The sequence below is a fragment of the Vicugna pacos genome, chromosome 33, assembly GCF_048564905.1.
Source record: "Vicugna pacos chromosome 33, VicPac4, whole genome shotgun sequence".
NCBI lineage: Eukaryota > Metazoa > Chordata > Mammalia > Artiodactyla > Camelidae > Vicugna > Vicugna pacos.
Window position 1 is genome coordinate 14,137,832 of NC_133019.1, and position 21,297 is coordinate 14,159,128.

General features: G+C 42.6%; 1 protein-coding gene across 5 annotated transcripts in view; it reads left to right on the top strand.

Moving 5' to 3' along the window:
* Window positions 1-21,297, top strand: part of CADM1 (cell adhesion molecule 1) — a 320,245-nt gene that overhangs the window by 274,405 nt on the left and 24,543 nt on the right. For 2 of the 5 annotated variants that reach the window (XM_072953758.1, XM_072953757.1), the window contains exon 7: window positions 1,214-1,386. In XM_072953758.1, coding sequence (XP_072809859.1) covers window positions 1,214-1,386 — 173 coding nt within the window. Of the gene's footprint in view, window positions 1-1,213; window positions 1,387-5,786; window positions 5,874-16,441; window positions 16,475-21,297 lie in introns of all 5 variants that reach the window. The other 3 variants (XM_072953754.1, XM_072953755.1, XM_072953756.1) reach the window with 3 other exon arrangements.

Genomic DNA, 21,297 nt, shown 5'->3' on the forward strand with positions numbered 1-21,297 from the left:
AATTGTGACTTCACGTCCCATTTGAAAACTGGAATGCTACTTGACAGGGCTCTGTTGAGTATCCGTTCTTTATTGAAGTAGGAGTCTTGGGTCACAACACGGTTCCTAAGGGAAGCTACTTTTACGCTGGCATCTCTGTGGCCCTTCCTTTCGAAAGGAAATGTTCAGGCCTAGTCCTAGGTGGCCTCGATTCCATAGTGGATTGAAGGAGCCTCCCTGAAGAGCTAAAATTAGAAATTCAGTGAGTTTGAAAAGATCCTGTGTGTGGCATGCAGTTTGGGCACTGGAGCATCTTATGAAATTCACTTTTTCATGATGGATACAAACATGGCCTTTAAATCGCTAAAACAAACTCCTTTCTGATAAGCAAGTACCGTAGGACCCTAGAAGTCCACGTGGAGGTGCAGTCACTCCACAGCCATTACCCTGAGAGCTGGTCCCTCGAACTGAGGGCTGGCAGGTGCACACACAGGGGAAAGGGGGAATGGCCTACGGACCTTGGAGAGACAGGGAAGGAAGGTATTTTGCCAAGGAACATATAGATTAAGTGGGTTGGGGCATCAGAGGATACGGTGGCATCTTGAGCTGGAAGAGGTGGGGTTATGGGTAAGGGATAAGGGGAGAGGAAGTGATTGCATCTTTCCAGAATGAAAAGAGGTGATTTTTCAAACAGCAGAGGCCAGAGAAAACACTATTCAGATGTAAAGTCCATTCCTTTTTTGCAAAACTTGAAATCCACTTAAATATCACAAGTGGCTTTCTAAGCAAGGATCTTGGTGTGTTAGTAACCATGAGATTAATGCTTGAATCACTAGCCAAGGATTTGATTTTTTCCCCCTAATTAATGAGATGATTAACAATAGGTGAGCTCTGTCCTGTCTGAATTGGTGTGAAGCGACACAGCAGGGCATAAAAATAGGGTACATTGGTTTATTTGCTGACTTGTTGAAAATGAATTGGAAATAATGAGATTCCTGCTTGTGGTCTGTTGAAAGTTTTTCAACACCTGATAATGTTTTTTTTTTAATGATATTCCAAACAGATTTGTGGCGCCTTCACAGTTGTAATTCTGTGAACTTAAAATATCTCCAGTCGGTCCTCTTTAATTGTGTCACCCTGCATGTGATTCATTTACTGAGTGGGTGAGAAGTTTGACGCAGACGTCTTGGTGGGAAATAATAATGCTGCCGATCTCTCTCCCTCTCCTCTGCAGGCCGTTGATGGTAACTTGGGTGAGAGTCGATGATGAAATGCCTCAACACGCCGTCCTGTCGGGGCCTAACCTGTTCATCAATAACCTAAACAAAACAGATAATGGTACCTACCGCTGTGAGGCTTCCAACATAGTGGGGAAAGCTCATTCGGATTATATGCTGTATGTATACGGTACGTGAGAAGGTGAAGCCCTCTTCCATTCAGCTCATTCACGATGTAGCTGCTGCTGGTGATTCATGCCCAGAGCTTTTGGTCAAGTTGAAAACCAAAAATACCAGTTTGTTTCCTCCAGCGATGAAACGAGCCTGGCCTGAGGTGGCGTTCAGCACCTCCACCCGGAGGACAGCGCCTTTCCTTCTCCCCCTCTAGTCGTGGGGATTCCCCACGAGATCCCGGAGGTCACGCTGAGTAGGACAGCTCTGTCCTCAGGCCCCGGCTATGGAGATTATGTGAGAAATAATGACTGCGAAATTCCGCCTTACCAATTAATGGCTTTTCAGCTCAGAAAGTCTATCCCCAGTGGTATTTCCGATGATACCTGGGCCAGCCTTTCTCCTGCTTTGATGAGCAGAACTATCCTATTTTCAGCGTGAAGCTATTACATTCCAGATGTTGCAAGCCAGTAAATACTTGGAAAAAATATAACATCCTTGGTAGCTACGTTAAACACCTCTAGCTGCTGCTTTAGACAAAAGGGCTTTTTTTTTAATTTGTCTGTTTTCCTGGTATCTTTTTACAGATTATTAAAGCACATTATCATGAATTGCACTCTCTTATCAACAGATATGTATTGTGCATCTATTTGGGCCAGCCATTTTAAACTGATTTCCCATTTATAGCATACTGTCTATTTTGTGTCTGGTAAATATTCTCTATTTAGTGGAGGGGTGCACTGCCTCTGTAGCCTTATGATGATAAATTGAGTCTCTTCTGTCCAATTGAATCTCTTAGTTAGTTTCACGCCAGGAAAAATAGTCATGAGCTGACATGACACAGAATGAGTAACTGGAGGCATGACAGTTTCAGTATCTTGTAAATCTATGAACGTGTGTGCATTTCTTTCCTCATGTTAGCAGTGTAAATGATCCAAGTACAATTGTATGTGACTCTGCACATATATACACACACATAAACGTATACATGGGGTACTTATACCATAACATCTTAGAACCTGGCCACTTTCCCTGTGAAAAAAATAGGAATAGCAATTTTACTGATGAAATGGAAGCATGCTTTATACCATATCTACATGGATATGAAAATATAATCCTTAGCCTATACCTGGGTTTTACTTTTCCTTAGCATAATGCAAAATTAAAGACTCACGTCTAATCACTTTGTGTGTAGACATCTGAGGTGTGTTCTTTGCACACTTCCCTTGTCATCTGTGGTCTACACATAATAGCAATCATTCTCCCCAGTTGTTAAGGAGATCAGAGTGAGGGAATGGCCATCTGTGTAGGTGCGAGGAGGTGCTGTGTGCCCCGTTCTCAGCCCTTTTGCTCCTACGTCCCTCCTGCTCTCTTAACATCAGGGTTTGAGTTCCATGTGAGGCCCCTACATTGCTATTATCCAAGTTTACAGGCTTCCATTCAGCGCTTTTTACAAACGGCAGATTATAAAAAGCAGTGACAAATTTCTGCCAGTCTATTATATGCTTCCTTGATTCAGAAAGCTAAGTTACCTGGAAAAACAATTTTGATTTGTTGTAACTCCTGGTCCGACATCTCAAGATGAGAAACATTTTGTGGATTTGATGGACAGATATATTTGAATAATTTTGGATCCTAGCTTCTGGCTAGCATCTACTGAGAGCTCGCTCACTTCATTCCATGCATGATCTCCTCTCATCTCCATGAGGCAAGCATTATCATCAGCCCATTTTACAGATGACAGAAGGAAGCTTAGAAAGGTCCCAAGTTCCCAAGGTTACTAAATATGTTCCAGAGCCAAGATACTTTGACTCCAGAATCTACAGAGAAAGGTGTGTTTTCTCTTGTAGTTCCTTTTCTTTTCACTGCTTCTCCATAGAACAGTTCCCTCCAATACAAGACTGTTCTTTTGGAATTAACTCATGGGGCCACTGTGCATTATTTGAAAGCCAAGAAACATGTGCATACACATATCTCCCCAACCCAAGATGGTACGCTGTGCCTGGTAGGGGCTTGCTGGATCCACGATATACAGCCTCGCTCCCTTGATCTGTGTTAGCAGTAATGCTTGCGATGGCAGGCTAGACTACTAACCTGAGGTTTTGCTAGTCTATTGATAAAATATTCTCGCAATTTGAGAAGGTGCTGAGTAGGTTTTCTTTTCAAAGCCAATTCATTAGACTTCAGCAGCAGCTTTCAAAGTTCTTTACGAACTAAGAGTTAACATGCCTTTAAAATGTTTAATTTCTCTGGAAGTAATTTCTATACTTGGGGAATCTCTGGTTAGTGCCTGAGCCCCCGTTGGTTTTGTTCTTTTAGCCTCTGTGTCAAACACAGCTTATGAGCTCTGACTCTTATTTTCTTAACTGGCGACCTCACATGCCTCTTATTGCTAGAAATGATCTAAGCATTGAGGTTCTACCTGGTAACAAAATCTAACTCATTTAGTTCACTTGAGCCACATGTGAAGGACAAGATAAGCTGGTCGTGATGAAAATAATTGAAAGTCTGTGATTTTCACAAAATGAAAGGGACTAGTGACCTTTTTCCTGAAGTCTCTGCCCTGGTTAGTCTCCCCCTTATTCATCATCATAATTTCAAATCACCTTCAGGTGCACTTTGATGGTATCATGGACATCACACAGTTTGGACCAATACTTAGAAATTGGTACAGAAATGGCATTATAGTGTATCAGGGGAAGTCTCCCAGGTCCAGACATTCCTTTTCAGTGATAAGGATTGTAAGTGAACCAGAAGAGAAAAACCACGCTAGTGGCCCATGTGCTGAGCAGCAGCCTCATTCCTGGGGACCGCTGAGCTGGGGAGTGGAGGGAGCGGGATGTCTTCAGGGGCCAGTGCCCTCGCTCACCTGTGTCCCCACCTGCAGCAAGCCTGCTTCCCCACCTGTGGCCTCCATAAAATGGCATCCAAGGAGCAAGACGGGAGCATACTGCCCATTCTTCATCAAAAAAGATAGTTTGAACTTACTAATTTAATCACATCTACTTCTTGGAGGAGAATAAGTTTTTTTTTTTAATGGATTCCGTTTTGGACTCATGGGTGAGGCTGCTTTAAATAGTAGTTTAAACTGCTTACATCCCCAGCTTAAATCAAGAGTCTCCCCTAAAAGAGACCAGTTTGCTGTTGATTTTTCCCTATCAAATGCATACAATTGTATATGTATAAGAGAAGTTTGTGGGGAAAATTCAAAACTCAGATTACTGATCAGCGGTAGGAATCTTTTAAGCAGACCTTATCCACCAAGCTCCAGTGAATAATGTCGTAAACTTCCCGGAAGCTGTGCCAAACCCAGTAAAGGTACAGTGTATAATTAAAGTTTGGATGTATTAATTAGACAATCTGAGAGCTCACTTGGAGATAAAAGGACACCAGATGTGTCAGGGAGAAAAAGTTGATGTGCTTTAGACAAAATTTAAAATCAAAAGCCTTCAAATCATCGTATGCTGCATTGTAGCAGAATGATTGCTTAGTTCAAAGTCTTGCTGACAATTTAACACATTCGGTTTGATCATTTGGGCTTAGGATTTTTTTTCCTCTTTCATATTTGCCTTCCCTTTTTCCCCCCAGTAATTTTTGAGATGAGAGAAGAATATACAGGGTATCCTACACACCTGACAGAGGGTTCCCTATCGGATTCCTGGCTTTGAGGGTCAAGCCTGGTTTCTATTTAGTTCTCTGGTTTACAAGATGGAAAACGTTCCTTCAGTATTATCACTGTCATCCACCTAGGTCAGGCTTGAGCAAAGGCAACTAACTCATTAATATTTATGAGTTGTACAATTTATTGACTTTTAAAAACGAAAATCTCAGTAAAATCTCACACGCCTGGAACTTGATATTTAGCAGTGACATTCTCTCTTCTTTGTATTTATTACAAGTATAGAAGTAGTTTTACTTCCTGCTGGGATGTATTGATGGAGAATAATGAAGTTAACAGTCAGAGAGCAAGAGGCAAGAGCACTTTCTTCCTTGGCCGATAGGAGCCCTTTAGATAGAGCAGCGCCATCTCCTCTCTCCCACCGGTAAACATATAAAACAGAGTGACAACCATCATACCCTCTCGGGTGCCGAGTTGGTCTGACCTCACCTTTGAAATCGCATGGGGGTGGAGGCGTGTCCCATGTATTGGTTTTTCCTTGCATCTCTACATCTCCCCATCCCTAATTCACTTCGTTAATACAGACCTCCTTTCTTCTTTTCTTAGCTCTTCCAAATAAAGCTTTGGGGTAGAACTACAAGACATAAACCTTTGTTGAGTAGGGGGGGAGAAAACTTTTGGTTTTAAAGGGGGAAGTCATCAAACAAACATCTCAGTGTCTTCATGCCTCTGTTTCGTCATTACTGCTCATTGTTGTGTTCAGCATTGTGGGTTTGATTTTCCTTTTTTTTTTTATCCAGATCCCCCCACAACTATCCCTCCTCCCACAACAACCACCACCACCACCACCACCACCACCTCCACCACCATCCTTACCATCATCACAGGTATGGTACCTTCATTGCCATTGGAAATGTCCTGAATGTGTATTGTCTTTCTGGTATGTATGAGAAGGGAGCCTAAGAAGTTCCCTTTGAGTCCTTGGACTTTCACTGTTCCTTTATTTTGGAACTTCAAAGACATTAGGTACTATGTTCTCCCGTTGAACTGAGGGACCTCAGAAAACCTTTAACATCCAAACATTTAAGAGTAGAGCAGATATTTTGCAGAATTCTTTGGTTAGCATCCCCATTCAAAGCAAAATGCTAGAGAAAATGGCAGCCCGGCTGTTAGACACACGCGGATAGCTCATGTTTATCGTGGTTGACAAAATGGTAAGTATTCTGGCTTTGGAGCTTCTCCTTGTCTGAATTTCATCTTGATCTACATGAAGGAAAATACACACCTTCCACAGGCCCACGTGGGCCGTGTTCCTAAGTGCATCCTCCTTCCAGCCCTGGAGAGTCCTGGCTGACAGCGTGTCGCCTGGGTCATCATAGGAGATCGGACGGAATCACTGCCTTTTCCATGCCAGGCACCCACATACTCCTCGCAGCCCTCAGTTAAAGGTTGGAGGAGTGGCAGAGGCAGCCACAGCGGTTGTAACTCTGTGGGTTAGCCCTTTGGACTGTCTGAAACTCTTATTATGCAAAATGAGTTTCAGCGTCTCCTATTTCTGATCATCACTGAGGGAGGAGGCGTGCCCTCCAGCCCCTCCCTGGTACCCAGCAGCTCTCTTATTGCTTGATGTTGCTTGTCTGGGAGCCTTGGAGTTTTCTCTGCCTCCCGAGGTGGGGAAGATCATGGCTGCATCATGTCAACTAGATTGCGAGGTTTCCTTAGGTAAGGCCTTGCCCATCCACTGTCTACAGATGCCCTACCACAGAAACACGAAAAAGTAATTATTCAATGAGAAAAAAAAAATCTAAAAAATAACTTCTGTTTTATCTTGTTATCACCCGTGACTGCAAGATCCCTCTGAGCCATGTGCCATAGTGTGCAGTCCCGTCACTGGACTTCTTAAAAACACTGCATATTTGACTCATCATCATCCTCTTTACCACCCTAGATACAGCAGCCATCCTTTACGTTGACTTTCTGGGGCACGAGTGTTCACAGGAGTCAGCAAGATAGTCATGACGTAAATTCAGAGTGTTCAGTGAAAGAGCAGTCCTCATCAGTTTCTGAAGTAGAACAATAGATTGTCTAATTTCAGTTTTCTTCACCTTTCTAACCATGACAGTGGAACCAAGAGACCTGTTGAGTAAGCCGCTAGTGGGGATTGTTCTGAACGGTGTTTGTGCAAACATCAGTGCCTATACTTCATTTAAAACCTTCTGAAAATCCATCAATTGGTCTGTGTGTCTCTAAACTCAGCTCCATCCAGGCTGCTTCCTGAAGTCTTGTCTGTGTGTATTTCCGGTTTAGCTTTCTGTTAGTTCCTTCCGCTTCGTAAGTAAGCTCAGTTTGTTAGTATCGACTCCTCCCACTTTCTGTATTGTTAATAAGCACAGCGAAGACACTTCTTCCTCACGCTGATGTCCACAGTGACCACAGTCACAACTGTCCAGGCCATGAACCAGGGATTTACCTCTGAGGATGTCTTCTGTCTTATTCAGGTGGTAAAACAAATTAGGCTTGAGCTCCTGTTACCGAGTTTCCGAAAAGTTTCCTGTGAATGGTCCTTTGAATGTCGGTGTAAATTACATCACCCCACTCACCACTGCCCTGCACATGCAAACCCTCTAAGAAAACCCTTCAGTAGTCTGTTTTGTCTTTGCAGAAGTTGCCCGGGTGTGAGCCTGACTTTATTACCTCTCCTTGTAGAAGGTTCCATCTGTGCAGCTCGCTAGCCAGGTTTCCACTTGAAGCCAATCAAGTCCTTTATTCATTCGATATAAAATGCCACGTTTCTCTTTAATACGGAACAGCGCTTTTCATTTTGGCTGGCCTCTCACTAGCTTAGGTTTTTTTTTTTTTTTCTAAGGACCTTTCTTAACACTTCCTGACCTCCTCTCCCTTCACAGTCAATCTCAGCAGCTCAGCAGAGGCGCCTCAGTTCACAGCTCTTAATCTTTCACTCCAGACTAAAGCTAATCTCGTGTCCTCCAACAGCTACGACTCGCTGTTATCAGAGTTCTGACCGTGGAAACTCGGTTTAAGAGGAAATTATAAAAACAAACAGTGCTATATTTCTGTCCACACCACAGGTACATCTGTAGGGACTTGTCTGCCCCTATTTCTCTCCTCCTGGCATCTCAGCTCAAGGTAATGTGAGATGATCTCATGGATGCCCTTTGGCCTCTTGATGTGAGCTGTCGAGCCCTCTCAACACCCAGAATGCATTTGCAGTGATGAACGCCCAGATTCTCACTGGCACACCCAACAGTAGTTAAACTGAAATTGCCACCGAAACAACCTTGTCCAATCCGTTGCCTTAATGGATGTGATCTTCCAGGCTTACTGTGTCTTAACAAGCCATCTTATATATATTTATCTTGCCCAGAAAGTACACTTGTGGAATTTAACATTTGCTCCTTTCTTCAAACAGATTAAAGGTTATGGAGCTGAATGATTCTGTGTCCCAATTTAAAGGTCCAGGCTATCCCCTGGATTTAGATTGGCTCCTAAAAACTCTTGCAGACTGCATCTTGACAAATGGAGAGCTAAATTAATTTCCACTCTTATTCTCTCTTGTACTTGTAGTGTTTGGTGCATTACAGCCACCATTAGCCTTAAAAGCTTCAACAGCTAAATCTAGTGACAGTAACATAAAGCCCTAGCTTAAAAAAAAGAGAGAGAGAGAAAGAGGAAGTCCACAGTCACCTGTTTCTTTTCTCCCAGTCAAATGCAGTAACTGAAACCCATTCCCTAGGTCAGAATTTCATTACCAGAACAATGAACAAATGCAATAGAAAAATATCTTTAAACTCAGAGGGTCATAGTTGATTTCTGATTTCTCTGGAAGGAAGTGTTCCAGTGCTATCTTTTATCTTCCATAACCAGAATAATCGAATTGTTCCCCCTGTTAGGGAGGCAGGCCTTCATTGAGCTCCAAGCCACTTGACTCCTTCCAAACATATTAAACTTTATCCTGGGGACCCTTGAAAAAGAGGAATTGTAAGCCCCGTCGGACTCGATGCTCCCCATCCAGAATCACAGACGGTGGTGGGTGGGCAGGGCAGGGCATCTCTGTGTCCCATCCATTCTGCGTAGGGAGGTGTCCTGACTTACACGTGAAGGCTACATCTAAAGGTATCTTCATCCTCAGAAGATTTTGGCAGGCTCTAGAGTACCGAGTGGAATATTTGATGTCAATTTGCCATGTCAACATTGTTCTGGCCTTATAACTATTCAGCCATTAATGTCATTAGAATCTCTTTCTAAATAAGAAACCATTTGAGGGGTGGAATTAGAATGGGAGCCACACAGAGCCCCACTGCGCTCTTTCCCCTAAGATTCTGTGGTGTCTCTGTTCTCTTTCATGTACGTTGATCTTCTGACCATATATTTCTGTTTCAACTATTGTTTACTGGAAGGTCCCCACTCCTTTTTTTTTTTTAATATCAAGTTGTCCGTGTGGTTACATTCATGAAGATATATGCTGTAATACGGAAAAGCAAAGTGAATAATTTAAATTGTCTCTGGCATCCTCTGCTAAGATACAGGGAGACAGCCAGCTGTCACCCAGGGGAGGAGTCCTTCACGCAGATTCCTTTCAGAGGAACCAGAATCAAAGAAAAATCTACTGCCCTGGGTAGCGGCGAAGGGGGCGTCGTTTGTTTGTTTCAAACTTTCTTTGAAATTAGTTGATTTTATGTATTAGGTGTACATAAAAGTTCCTGTTTTTGTGTTTGTTGTTAGCTTTCACCCCTGTCTCAATCATCTTAGGAAAATATTTTGTGTTTCCCTCCCTAGTTAATGTGGCTATTGTATTATTTCTGCCTGGTTGTGCCCCTGAGTTAGGTGCTTGATGAGAAGTACCATAGGAAATTCTCAGCTCTTGGTTTTAAACACCCTGAGCAGCTTAAATATAAAATTCAGGCCGAGAGGAGTTCAATCTGTAGGTCACACTTGTAACACGCGACTGTCAGAAATTAAAAAATTAAAATCACCTTATACTAAGAAATGAATAGCTCTAGGGCCAAATTCTGAAACACATTTTAAAATCCTTTCATAAGAATGAAGTAGGTCATTTCTAAATGAGTTTTTCTCCTTTTTAAAGTACATATCCAATTAAATAGTTTGTGTTTCTTGGAAAAGAAAACAGCATGGTTTTTCATATTGGTATCGAAGTACTCAATGCCCAGCGCACCTTGGAGAAAGTGAGTTCTAACCCCAGGCTCACGTTATTTTTTGGCGTTCATAATCTCGTATCATAAGTTTCCTCTGTGTAATATGGATCAGATCACATAAATAAAGAAGGTGAGAACAGCCCTTATCCTTCAGTGATATTTGTAGAAGGTGCCGAATTGGGGAAGCTCAACACCATAGCACTTGTTTTCAGTTTCTTAAATGCACGAGCAAGAAGTACACCTGTCTTAAGACTGACTCTGTAACATGACCGGCTAAATTGCATTAGGGAACCTGGCTCCGCGTAGAGCTGTCTGTTCTCCAGGGTCTTAGCTTGCTGATTCCTAGTACGTGCTGTTGATATTTGCATGATGTACAGGGTAGGGCTTTTAGGCATCCTTCCAACACATATCAAGGAGCCATAATAGGTACAGCAATATGCTAGTGCTCACGGAGACAGAAAATTCCTGGAACCCCTTAAAATATAGATGAGGGAATAGGTTATACCCACTGGAACTCAATAGCACTGGAACTGAATGCAGTTAGGGCTGCTTCAGTGGCACAGAAGACTGAGGAGGGCATCACAAGAGAAGTAGAATTTGGTCTGTGCCATCGAAGAATGGATAAGAAAGGATGGCATTTTGGAAATTCAGCATGAAGGCCTAACTTGACTTCAAGCATCTGTCTTCAATGTGTGTGTGTGTGTTCCATGTGTATTTATGTTCTGGGTGTATGTTAAGCCATTGTTGCTATGAAATACTCATCTTTCATCCTAGGATGTTTACCAAATGGCCTTTTTTTCTAGACTTGGCATCTACTCCAGTAAGACTGGTTTTCACTCACCATTTATTAAATACTTATTGAACATCGCTGATAGATTTGCCAATATGCCTGGTGACAAGCGTGTTATTAGGGCACCAGTGGACCCTCATGAACCACCTTTTATGTACTGAGCTACTTCTCAAGTTTTTGCCCCAAGAGTGTATGGACCATTTTCTTCCATACTGTCTTAAGTGTGTACATTTTTATTTTGCTGATGACAGTAAAATTATTATATATAATAGTATATATAACTGGCATCATTGCCAACCAGCTTTGGACCTATATTGACTGATGAGGGACCAGAAGAAAATAGAATACTGTAGGGATGAACATCACCTGATTCTGCCTTTTTTTTAAAAAAAAAAAAAAGGAACGAGAGATGGGAAATAAGATTTCTTTTCTAATGCTGCTAGCATCCTTTCCCATACTTTTATGCTCCTTGTGGAAAAATAATCCAAGAGAGAAAGAACTGACATGTTTTCATACGAAAGATTTTTATGCACAATGGTGCAAAAAAATAATATCCTAAAATGCAAGTTTCTCAGGATTAGAAGTGGTGGTTGGAGCTGTCTTTGTAGGGGAATTAAGTACATGACAGGAAGGACCCAGCCCTTCAGCGTCTAAGACGAGGTGAATGTCAGATGCTGTGCCTAGAGCCGCTCCCCTCTCTCCGCCACCGTCACCCTCCTGCAACACCCTCTCCTCCTGCCTCACCCACGCCTTGCCCCTCTCTGTCCCTCCCCCACCCAGCATTCCCACACAACGTGGGATAGCAATTGTTTTCCCTGTTAAATGAAACCACTGTACAGATTCCTATTATTTTCTGAACATATGGTTTGCAAATGAAATGATCTCAGGGGCAGGGCAGCACCCGTGAACAACTCTGAAGACACTTTTAACAAAACTTGAAATCGCGGAACCAAAAACAGAAACAAAAAACTGCTCCCCTTTCTGCTGTCCCGTGGCGCACAGCCTCTTCACTCAAAGGGGAGGTGACATTGAGACATAAGAGAGCTTTATTCTGGGCCTCCTGTTAGGGCCTATTAGCTTCCGTTCTCTTCTAAGACTTCTCCCTTTCCAGAGAATTGGGAGTTTAATTAAAGCCTAACATAGATGGAGAGAGAATTAACCGGGAAACCAGTAGAAAATAAACGTCAAAGTTTAATTTTCCAGCACATATGTTTGCTTTCAATAGATTTCAGAGATGTCAAAAGGAAAGAAAGAAAGAGAAGGAAAGGAAAAACTATATTTAATATATATTGGCCAGCGCAGCACGATGCTGAGAATAAAATTGTCAGGGGAATTCCTTGCCTGCCCCAGCGTCTAGATTTAAAGCAGCTCCGTAACACAAGCTGAAGGGGAATTCAATTAAGAAAACCCATTGGCTCCTTATTGACTTGAGTTAAGAAAATAAACTGAGGGAAAGTGTATTAAAATATGTCTGGACTGCTTAGTATGCGTTCGTTTCAGCTTATGACAATCAAAATGGCAGAATTTAAACTCTTTACAATTAAGCTCTGCTTTCGAGCAGATTGGGTTCTCCGGGTTATTACCCTGGGCATTTTTTTTTAACATACACCATACTCGCACCCCACCCCCATACCTCCCCCAAAAATGCAGCCTTGCAGGGAACCACAGAGCAATTGGAGAAGAGAAAGTATTTAAGGTTGTGAATTTAATTTTGTTCTCGGATTTTCATTTTCATTTATGGCACCCGTTGTGTTTGAGACCACGGACTAATTTATGGATTAGTTTTAAACCCCCAGTCTGTCACACTCAATGAACAATTCTAAGTTGGAGAGAATCCATATGAAAGGATTAGAATCTGCCACAGTGGAGCTTACACATGACTGTTTCAACTAAATATTGCCCAGCTGTCTCGCATGCAGGATTTTTTTTGTTGTTGGTTTTTTTGTTTGTTTGTTTGTTTTTTGCTACTTGGTTAAATGCCTAGTGTCTCTAATCTCACCCATTGTCCGAGCCTTTTCCTTTTGGAGATACCTTATCCTGCCACGTGAAATATAGTTGATGTTTAATTTATTCAAGGTAGGGTCCCCATAAACTGTGTGGCTGGGAGACTGAGAAGTCGATATTTAGTGAAATGCTCATCTTTCAAATAGCAGTGCTGGCCCTGCCCTTGGATACCGTGTTTAATTATACTCATAAAGCAGCCAGAGAATGACTATTAAGATGGTCCACACTTAACTGGGTTTGCGAGAACATGGGATTGTTTTCCTCTTGACCATATAAAAGGAATGCACAATAAATTTCGCCCTCATTGTGATTAAAATGAAACTACAGACAGTAGCTCAATGAGGCCTTTTTAATTTCATAACCCTACACCATCATAAGTCCAGCTCAACTTTTAGGGACCTATTTTTCTCCTAGGCTTAGCGCAAAGATTATTTTTTAAAGGCAGCAACAGAATGAAGTTTAAAAAAAAGCCTTTGTGAGGGCAATTAGGCACTCTCGTTTCTCAAGTTAATTTCAGTGTAAGTTACCTTATATTGTAAATTTACCATCTGCATTTTGCTTGTACACTTAGAATGTTATCAAACAATATAGTGACCCCACAAGTTGATTCACAGGGGTGGGCTAGCACATCTCTCCAGTCTCCTGATTAAGATACCTTAATAAATCCTACTTCACAGAGCAGCACTCACTTCAGAGCCAGGGTGTCTGTGGTTTCTGCATGAAGTCGTAATGCAATTATGAAGGAGAATTAGATTCTGTCATAGCACTCTCCTGCGGGGAGCACAAAGTCACTTCTAAAGATTTTTTTTTTCATTCTTTACTTGAAATAGCCTCTGTTCAGATACCACACCAGATGCTCTTAGAGAAATGAAATCAGCGACTCCCCCGATACACCCTCAATCTCCGTCTAAACTTTGTAGCCAGCCTGTATTTCTGCTGCCTGTCTCCCACCCCTGGCTGATCGTGGTTCTGCCATTTCCAGAGACAGCAGCACCTGTGTTGTTTGACTTGAACATGTGTTTGCTTTTAACTGTTTCAGAACTGTGTGTTTTCCTTCCCAACATCTCGTTCTCTTCCCCGTTGGGTGCAATTGATGGATTTCCAATCCCCAGAATGGGGAAGCAAGCTGCACTGTGAACCTGCCTCTGTTTATCGTCTTGCCCCACAGGGAAGCTGACGCTTCCCGGTCAGAGTCACTTCTCTGACCGTGATGTGGGGAGACAGTAAACTGGGGAGTCATTGGTTACTGCTAAGATAACGATTTTTGAGGACCCTTAAGTTTTACTCCACCTCTTTCTTTCCTCTTATACTAATGACTTACCTGGTGAAAATAAAGCCTATTAGAAGTGCAGCTACAAAAATAACAAGACAAAGTGTTTATTGCTTTTTTTTTTTAATTTTGGAAAGGAGCCAGTGCCTCACCATAAAATGTATTTACATGCATATAAGGGTTCCTGTACAAACGTGCACTTGATTTTTGCCCCCCTACCATAAGACTTGACTTAGATGTTTCAAGAAGGAGACCTGTCAGCTGTATCATGAGCATCTGATGTAGAGATGTTTCAACTGCACAATTTGGGGGATTGTTTTTTAACTGCTATGTTATGCATACAGACTTGACTTGTAAGTAAGTATTGTGCTCTTATGTGGTTTATGTCTTTCTTTCCTTCATCTATTCTTCAGAAGCTCAACTATAATTTATATTAAACTGCAGTGGCCTCTCAGACGTCTGGTTAATTCTGGCTCCTTGGGAGGGCTCTGACTTTTTGAAGGTCTAGGGTCCTGAGGAAAGCATGCCAAATGAAGGGGAACACCGGTGTGAATTCATGTGTCATGTTTATAAATCAGAAGCACCAGGCTCCTTGGACCAAAAAAAAAAAAAAAAGATATGTTTGGCATTTTAGTGCATTTAAACATTGCCTGTTTCAAGTCGGAGTCTTTTGAACTCTCCAGAACTCATGGAAATAATTACCAGCTAAATAGCTGCATTAGGAAAAAAAAAAAAAAGGAAGAAGAAGAAGAAGAAATAACTACTTGCAGGGTTAACCCAGAATCCCACTTCAGCTCCACGTGACCAGCTCCTGTGTCGCTGTCACCACTCCTTTCTGGCCAGAAGAGGCTCGTGGAGGAAGACACCTTGAGAGGGTAGAGCTAAAAATTAAAACACGGCCAGATGGGTTGACATTGGAATGAAGTTGGCTAGAGGAATGGTGTTAAAACGACTCTGGAAAAAGAATACCATCGTGCATTTTGTTAGGTATTTATTCCACTTCCTCTCTAGCCAAAAAGTAGAAGAAAATGTCTCGAACCCCTTGAGGATGTTCCTGTGAAGAGGAACCAACACAGCAGGGCTGGTTTTGAAGCCCAGTAGAAGGAGGAAACTTGAATGGCATCAGAAACAGAAGAAGAAAGAGACGGGCCGCAGTTTCTTCCACAGCAAGTGCATCTGGCAATGAAAACCCATCACGCGACATGTCCTAACGCAGCCCCGAAGGCAGGACTCCTGGCAGCTCCCGACAGCGAATGTGGTTCTGGGCTGTGAGCAAAGGGATGGCTGGATGCTTTAATTTTTGGAATGTCACATGATTAGAAGTGACATTTGGCAAATTGCGTGGACTTGGGTGTTTCCAGTGCAGACTTTCCACTTGTAGGTTGTCACAGAGCGGGGTGGGGGCAGATAGAATTCAGTGATAGAGCCGTGCTTGGCGTGTGCGAGCCCCTGGGTTCAATCCCCAGTGCCTCTGATAAGGGGGAAAAGATAAAATAAAATAGATTGTCAAGTAGCAAGATCTGCAGAGTGAGGGATGGGTCGGTAGTGAGTGCATGCGTGCGTGCGTGTGGAGAAGCTAATCTGAAAGCCTTTAACATGTTAATTCCCGTAGCCTCCCAGTTCACTGAACTGTCCAGCTAAACTCTGCTGAAATAACACACTGGATGGAAAACTTGAACCCACATATTCATCTACAGGCATCTGCGCTTAAGCCGGAAAAGGATGCTTAAAGTGCAATTGATTCAGCGACGCCTAATTGGCAGTCATGAAGGCTAAGTGCCCGGGTGGGTTGGGTTAAAACAAAGGCAATGTTTGAATGTATGAATCTGTCGTCCAGCCAGCTTTTCCGTCACAGTCCTGAGCCTTGATGCGTTCAGAGCCATCTACCAGTCACTGAGTTTGCACTGGTGTTTCTCATCACTTTGCATGTTCCCCCGACTATTGACTAGCAAGTAGATGTGTCCTGGCAAGACCCCCCCAGAACCAAAGAATTTACTGTTTTCCTCACTGGCTCGCAGCTTTGAGCTGAAGGCATGTCTTAAAACAGTGCAACTCACTTCAAATGCTTTTGGCTTTTCATTTATTATTGCTTGTCACGCGATGTTCTTTGAAAGCTTGCTCATATATTATCTGTTCCATTTTTTTCCATTTTCCCTTTTTTTGCATGCCGTTCCTCCTGTTTCTTCCCTTCCTCCAATCCTCTGTTCCCGTCTGTAGACCCAACGGCGACGACAGAGCCAGCAGTTCACGGTTGGTACCACATTACTGTTTATCTACGTGCTCAGCACCTCTGAGAGGCAAGACAAGCCTGGGAAAAAGAGAAATGGAGTCTTCAAGGGAAACCGCCTTCCCAGTAGCCCGATCTCACAGACTATCGTTCGTGAGGCTTGAAAGGATGTTGAGTCTTGTCATTTCTGTTGTGAGTTCAGTGGCCAGTGGGTGCAATCTGAGACGAGGCCGCCTCCCCGCTGGCTGGCCGGGCTAGCGGGAGTTTCAGGTGCCCGTAGTCCTTATTTCTATAACTCCGCCAGACATTGAAATATAAGGGATTCCCCCCCCAAAAAAAATCCTAATATTTGCCTTAAAAAATCGTAGGCCTCTGAATTACAAAGGCCCAGTAGCTTTGCTTTCTTCGTTTATAGGCTGGAGTCCCAGGTACGTTTTGGAGAGGAATCATTGGTGTCCCTTAGTAGCTGAGACTGAAGGACAGGTCAGGGCAGAAGATTCCTGTTTAAATTCATGACCAGGGGATGAGGAAGAAGGTTGTTCTTTTTAACTACGTTCCCAGTCGTGTTCACGTCCACAACACGTTCACCCTTAATCTCCACGAGTGCATAAAAGTTTATGCTAACATTCTGCAGGAAATATCTCCAAACCAAGAATTGATGCCATATGTACATTTTAACAGCATTAACTGGGACTTAGAAAACTCATTTGTGTAGGGGTATCTTGGAGGCAAAATACTAACAAAGTTGGTTACAATTTTAGCCAAAAGGTGATAAAAACTGAGTAAGTAAAACCCAGGAGAGGGCATCAGGGAATCCTTTTCCCAGTTTCTCCACTGATTTTCTAGGTTAGAAGAGGTCTGTTCACTTTTCTGTGTCTCTCCAATCAGAAAATTAGAATCGTGTTTCATCTGTATATTACTTTATTACTTAGCTCAAACCCAACCCTTGATAATACAGTGCTTGGAGAAAGATACGTTAGCTAAAAAAAAAAAAAAATGGGCTGAATTTTAATAATCCAAGGGAATTATTTGGTAAAGGGCTTACTGAATTCACTCGGCACATTGTGCAGGGTTGAAATCTATCATTTAAATGACGAGAGGTGGTCAGCCAGCCCTGTGCTGTTCATTCAACTTTCAGAGTCATCTCTTCCTAGCACAGAATGACTTCCTTGAATAGACCTATGTCTGAGGACTTTGCAGTTCAAAATCTCTAAGCAAAACCTATCTTTTGCAAGCTGTCCTTGAAAGTCAGAACTTGCTACTTGGCTGGTCACCCCCAGGCCACCCCCACGTGTGGATCTTCTGATAAGAAATTCTGAGAAAGCAAAACAAATCTGGGTATGGGGCAATACCCCTCCCCACCGCACCCCCACCTCCCTCTGCCCTTTCCTGTCATTGGCACAAAGGGGAAAGTTCATAAAATTAAAGGGCCAGCTACACCGACAATCATGAGACATCAATTAGGTGTAAAACTTCCACTTCCTGAGGCAATGCCCCATAGTTCTGGCTGCATCTCTGGCATTGCGCTCCATTAAGCTTAGTTATTTGTAGGTTTCGTCATTAATTGAGCACTTCCTGACTTGTATCGATTATTCTCAGAGCTTCAAGGCCATTTTAATGTGGTTCAAGAGATTTTGTGCTATTCTTTTTAAGATGCGTTAAGTTCTGAGCTTTCTATAATTAACTCCAGGGTCAAATGTGACCATAAGATTCCTGAATTCTGTGAGGTCTTCGAAGAAATATTGATCATTTTATCTCCTAAGACTCCAGACTTCTGTTTTCTGGGTCCCTTCAATAAAACCCACGTACTTATGTGACTCTAATGGTGGTTAGGTCTGGGCGTTGGGTGGGGTGTTCATAGTAGGAAATACGTCCCCTGACCCTGAAAAATGAGAAATGAATTTAAGGGCCAATCCTGGTTTTAGGATACTGGTGTTTCTCTCTGGAGAAGGAGAAAGTGGAGGTGATCTCTTTCTGTGGAATAATAAAGAGACCCTTAGAATAGGACTTGCTAGCATTCCTGTGGCAGGAAACAGATGCCTGTGTGCTGTGAGAAGCAACCACTGTCTTATTATTAGTTCGGGGACAGTGTTGAAGCCAGTAATACCCCAGTAGGATGGTATTGATCAGCAGTGCATGAGAAGTAAACCTAGAGCCAAGAAATTTGGGGAGAAAAAAAGAAAGTAAAAATAGCCATATGATTCCTTAACAGCAGGAGACGTGATAACCTAGGTTGATGCCTGTAAAACACATCTATAAATACATGCCCCAACTTGCCTAACGTCTTCCTAACATCCTCAGAGACGGCTCCTACCACGATTTAGAACAGCATACTCTGCAGCCCACAGCAAAAAGCTTCAGCGAAAGCCAAAGCAATATCTAGAATTTTATTTGACAGAGGGGAGAACGTCTTCCAGGTCAGCTGACAGGATAGAAAAGATAATAGAATATGGTATAGAAATTACAAAGCAAGGGACCAGATTTCCAAAGAGATGAGCCTACTAAACTGATTTTATTTGAGTAATGTATGGGTAAAACCTAGCCGCTTTGGTATAACAACCATGGGACTCAGATTCATTTGAGAATAATCTTGAGATGTTCATTTTGAAGATCTGGCCCTAAAAAAATGTTGTGGTTTGATAACTCAACAACTTAAATGACAAGACACACGAGGACAGCTGGTTGCGACCATTTTACTGATCTCAAAAGTTTCTTTCTACTGGATTTCTTTCCATATTTCTCTTTTCTAAAACGAAAAAAAAAATTTTATAAAATGCTTTCCCTTTGAAGACTCATTAAAATATTTTGTTCAAGCTTGTGTTGCTAGAGTATGTATGAAGTAAATCAGTTGCTTATGTATGTTGACCTTTCGTTCTTAACAATATCTGATTGGAATAAGCATGTATTGGAAGGTTAGAAGTGCATGGGCATGATTCAAAAATCAAATGGATTTTCTCCAAAAAGAAACCAAACAGCAATCAGCCACAGTGTGTCTTTAAGGATCTAATTGATGGTAGAAATAAATGTGAGTGTCAGAATGGGATTCTCAGACTAGGGTGACCGAAGGGATCTTCTTTGAAGAAGGATCTGGAGCATTTGTGTTTTTGGAGCTCATCCTTAAGGCCTGGACAGGAAGACTCCTGTGTCATGTGTGCATGTTGAGCAATGCAAAAAGCACTCTGCCAAATCCTGGTACCACGTGGTCTGACATTGATGGCAGAAATGCATGAGTGACTTAAAGCACGGGTGGTGTAGTCGTTCTCATGGTTATTGATGTGTGGGTGCGTGTGATGGTTTTTATTTGTCTGTGCAAGCGTGGGCGCTTCTCTGTAAGTGTCTTGTGCCGTGTTCTTTTTCTGCCCTGTGTGTCCCCTCTCCCTTCCCCCACCCGCCTCCCCCAGTGAGGTTCTGGGTGGCAGCATGCCCATGGTCTGGAATAGTGTTTGTGCTTCTGCTGCACTGCGGTCAGCTGGCTCCCCCTGGGTTTGGGGTCCTCTCTCTCCCTCTCTCTCTCTCTCCTTCTCCCCCACCCCCAACCCCGCTATTCTGTTATTTTCAGGTCTACCCAACCTTTTGGTTTCCACGTCTAGATACATTCGAGGCTGATGATCTCATGAATTTATAATCCCCAATGAGTTTTTAAACAGTTTTTCATTCAGTATGCAATTGTAGGGAGACTCAAACTGGGGACCCCTCTGAAATAATTCTTCACTTTCAGTTTTGGTTTCAAAATGTTTGGCCAGTACTAGTTACATGCTCCTGCCCCGGTCCGCTGCCCTTCAGTAACTCCCGCAGGGGTCTCCCTTGCCCTGGCTTCTTTTTATAAGTAGGGCAAGCCGTGATGGAATTCTAAAAGCACGTGAAATCCTTAGCTTACTTTCTCGTCAATTGTGGGGAAACTCCTGAAGCCCGTTTTAAAGAAAAATAGCCAGCAGTGCGCATTATTACAACCTCTATGTCCACCATCTGTGTGTGTACCCCTCTGCACATCTCTGTATGAGTACACAACCTTGGCATTGGAAGGCTGTCATTCAGTCAAGGGACTCTGCAGACATTGTATGTTCTACTCAAGAACACGGCTAAAGAGGTTTACGAATGGCTGCAGGACCTGCAGATTGTGTTTCAGCCTTGATTATGCAGTTTGGAAACAATGTGCTACTGTTTAACGGCGTGAACCAAATTTCTGCTAATGGGACGAAGGGAAAAACTCTCCACCAAAGCTGACAAAGCAGGAAGAACAGGATGACTGACTGAGCTTTTAGATTAAAACTACCCCGGGGCGTCTGAACTCTTATGGCTGGTGATGGAAGTAACAGTTTCCATAAAATGGCCAACTGATCAGATGTATGCTGCTTCGGTAAGAGACAGACCATCGCCTACTTTTTCCTAATGGGAATGGTTCTAGGACCAGTGGGATGTTTTTGTTTCCTAGAGGTTTTATTTGATGATTTCTTTTTTGAAATTTTTAGGAAAAAAAAACACCTGAAACCCTGCTGAACTGAACCCACGAACATTTAAATTTTACTTGACCTTAAATTTATTTAAATGTCTCTAGTATTTCTTACTGTTTCTAATTCTTGAGGTTTTCCTTCACCTGGTTTAAAATTTTGCCACACTGTACATACTGCTTTTCAGAAGCCAGCAGTTTCTGTCGGAATGGAAGAGTCACAGTAACTATAGCCCCGTCTGAGGGGCTTAGGGCTCACGCAAAACGTGTAATTTCATGAAGAAGCGAAATTCACATCTGCACGAGAGATGACTCTCAGGCGTGTATTAAATGATCATGTTTGCCCTGCGGATTTTATTAATTGCTCAAAAGAAAATCCCTTGTGGACCAGAAGCAAAA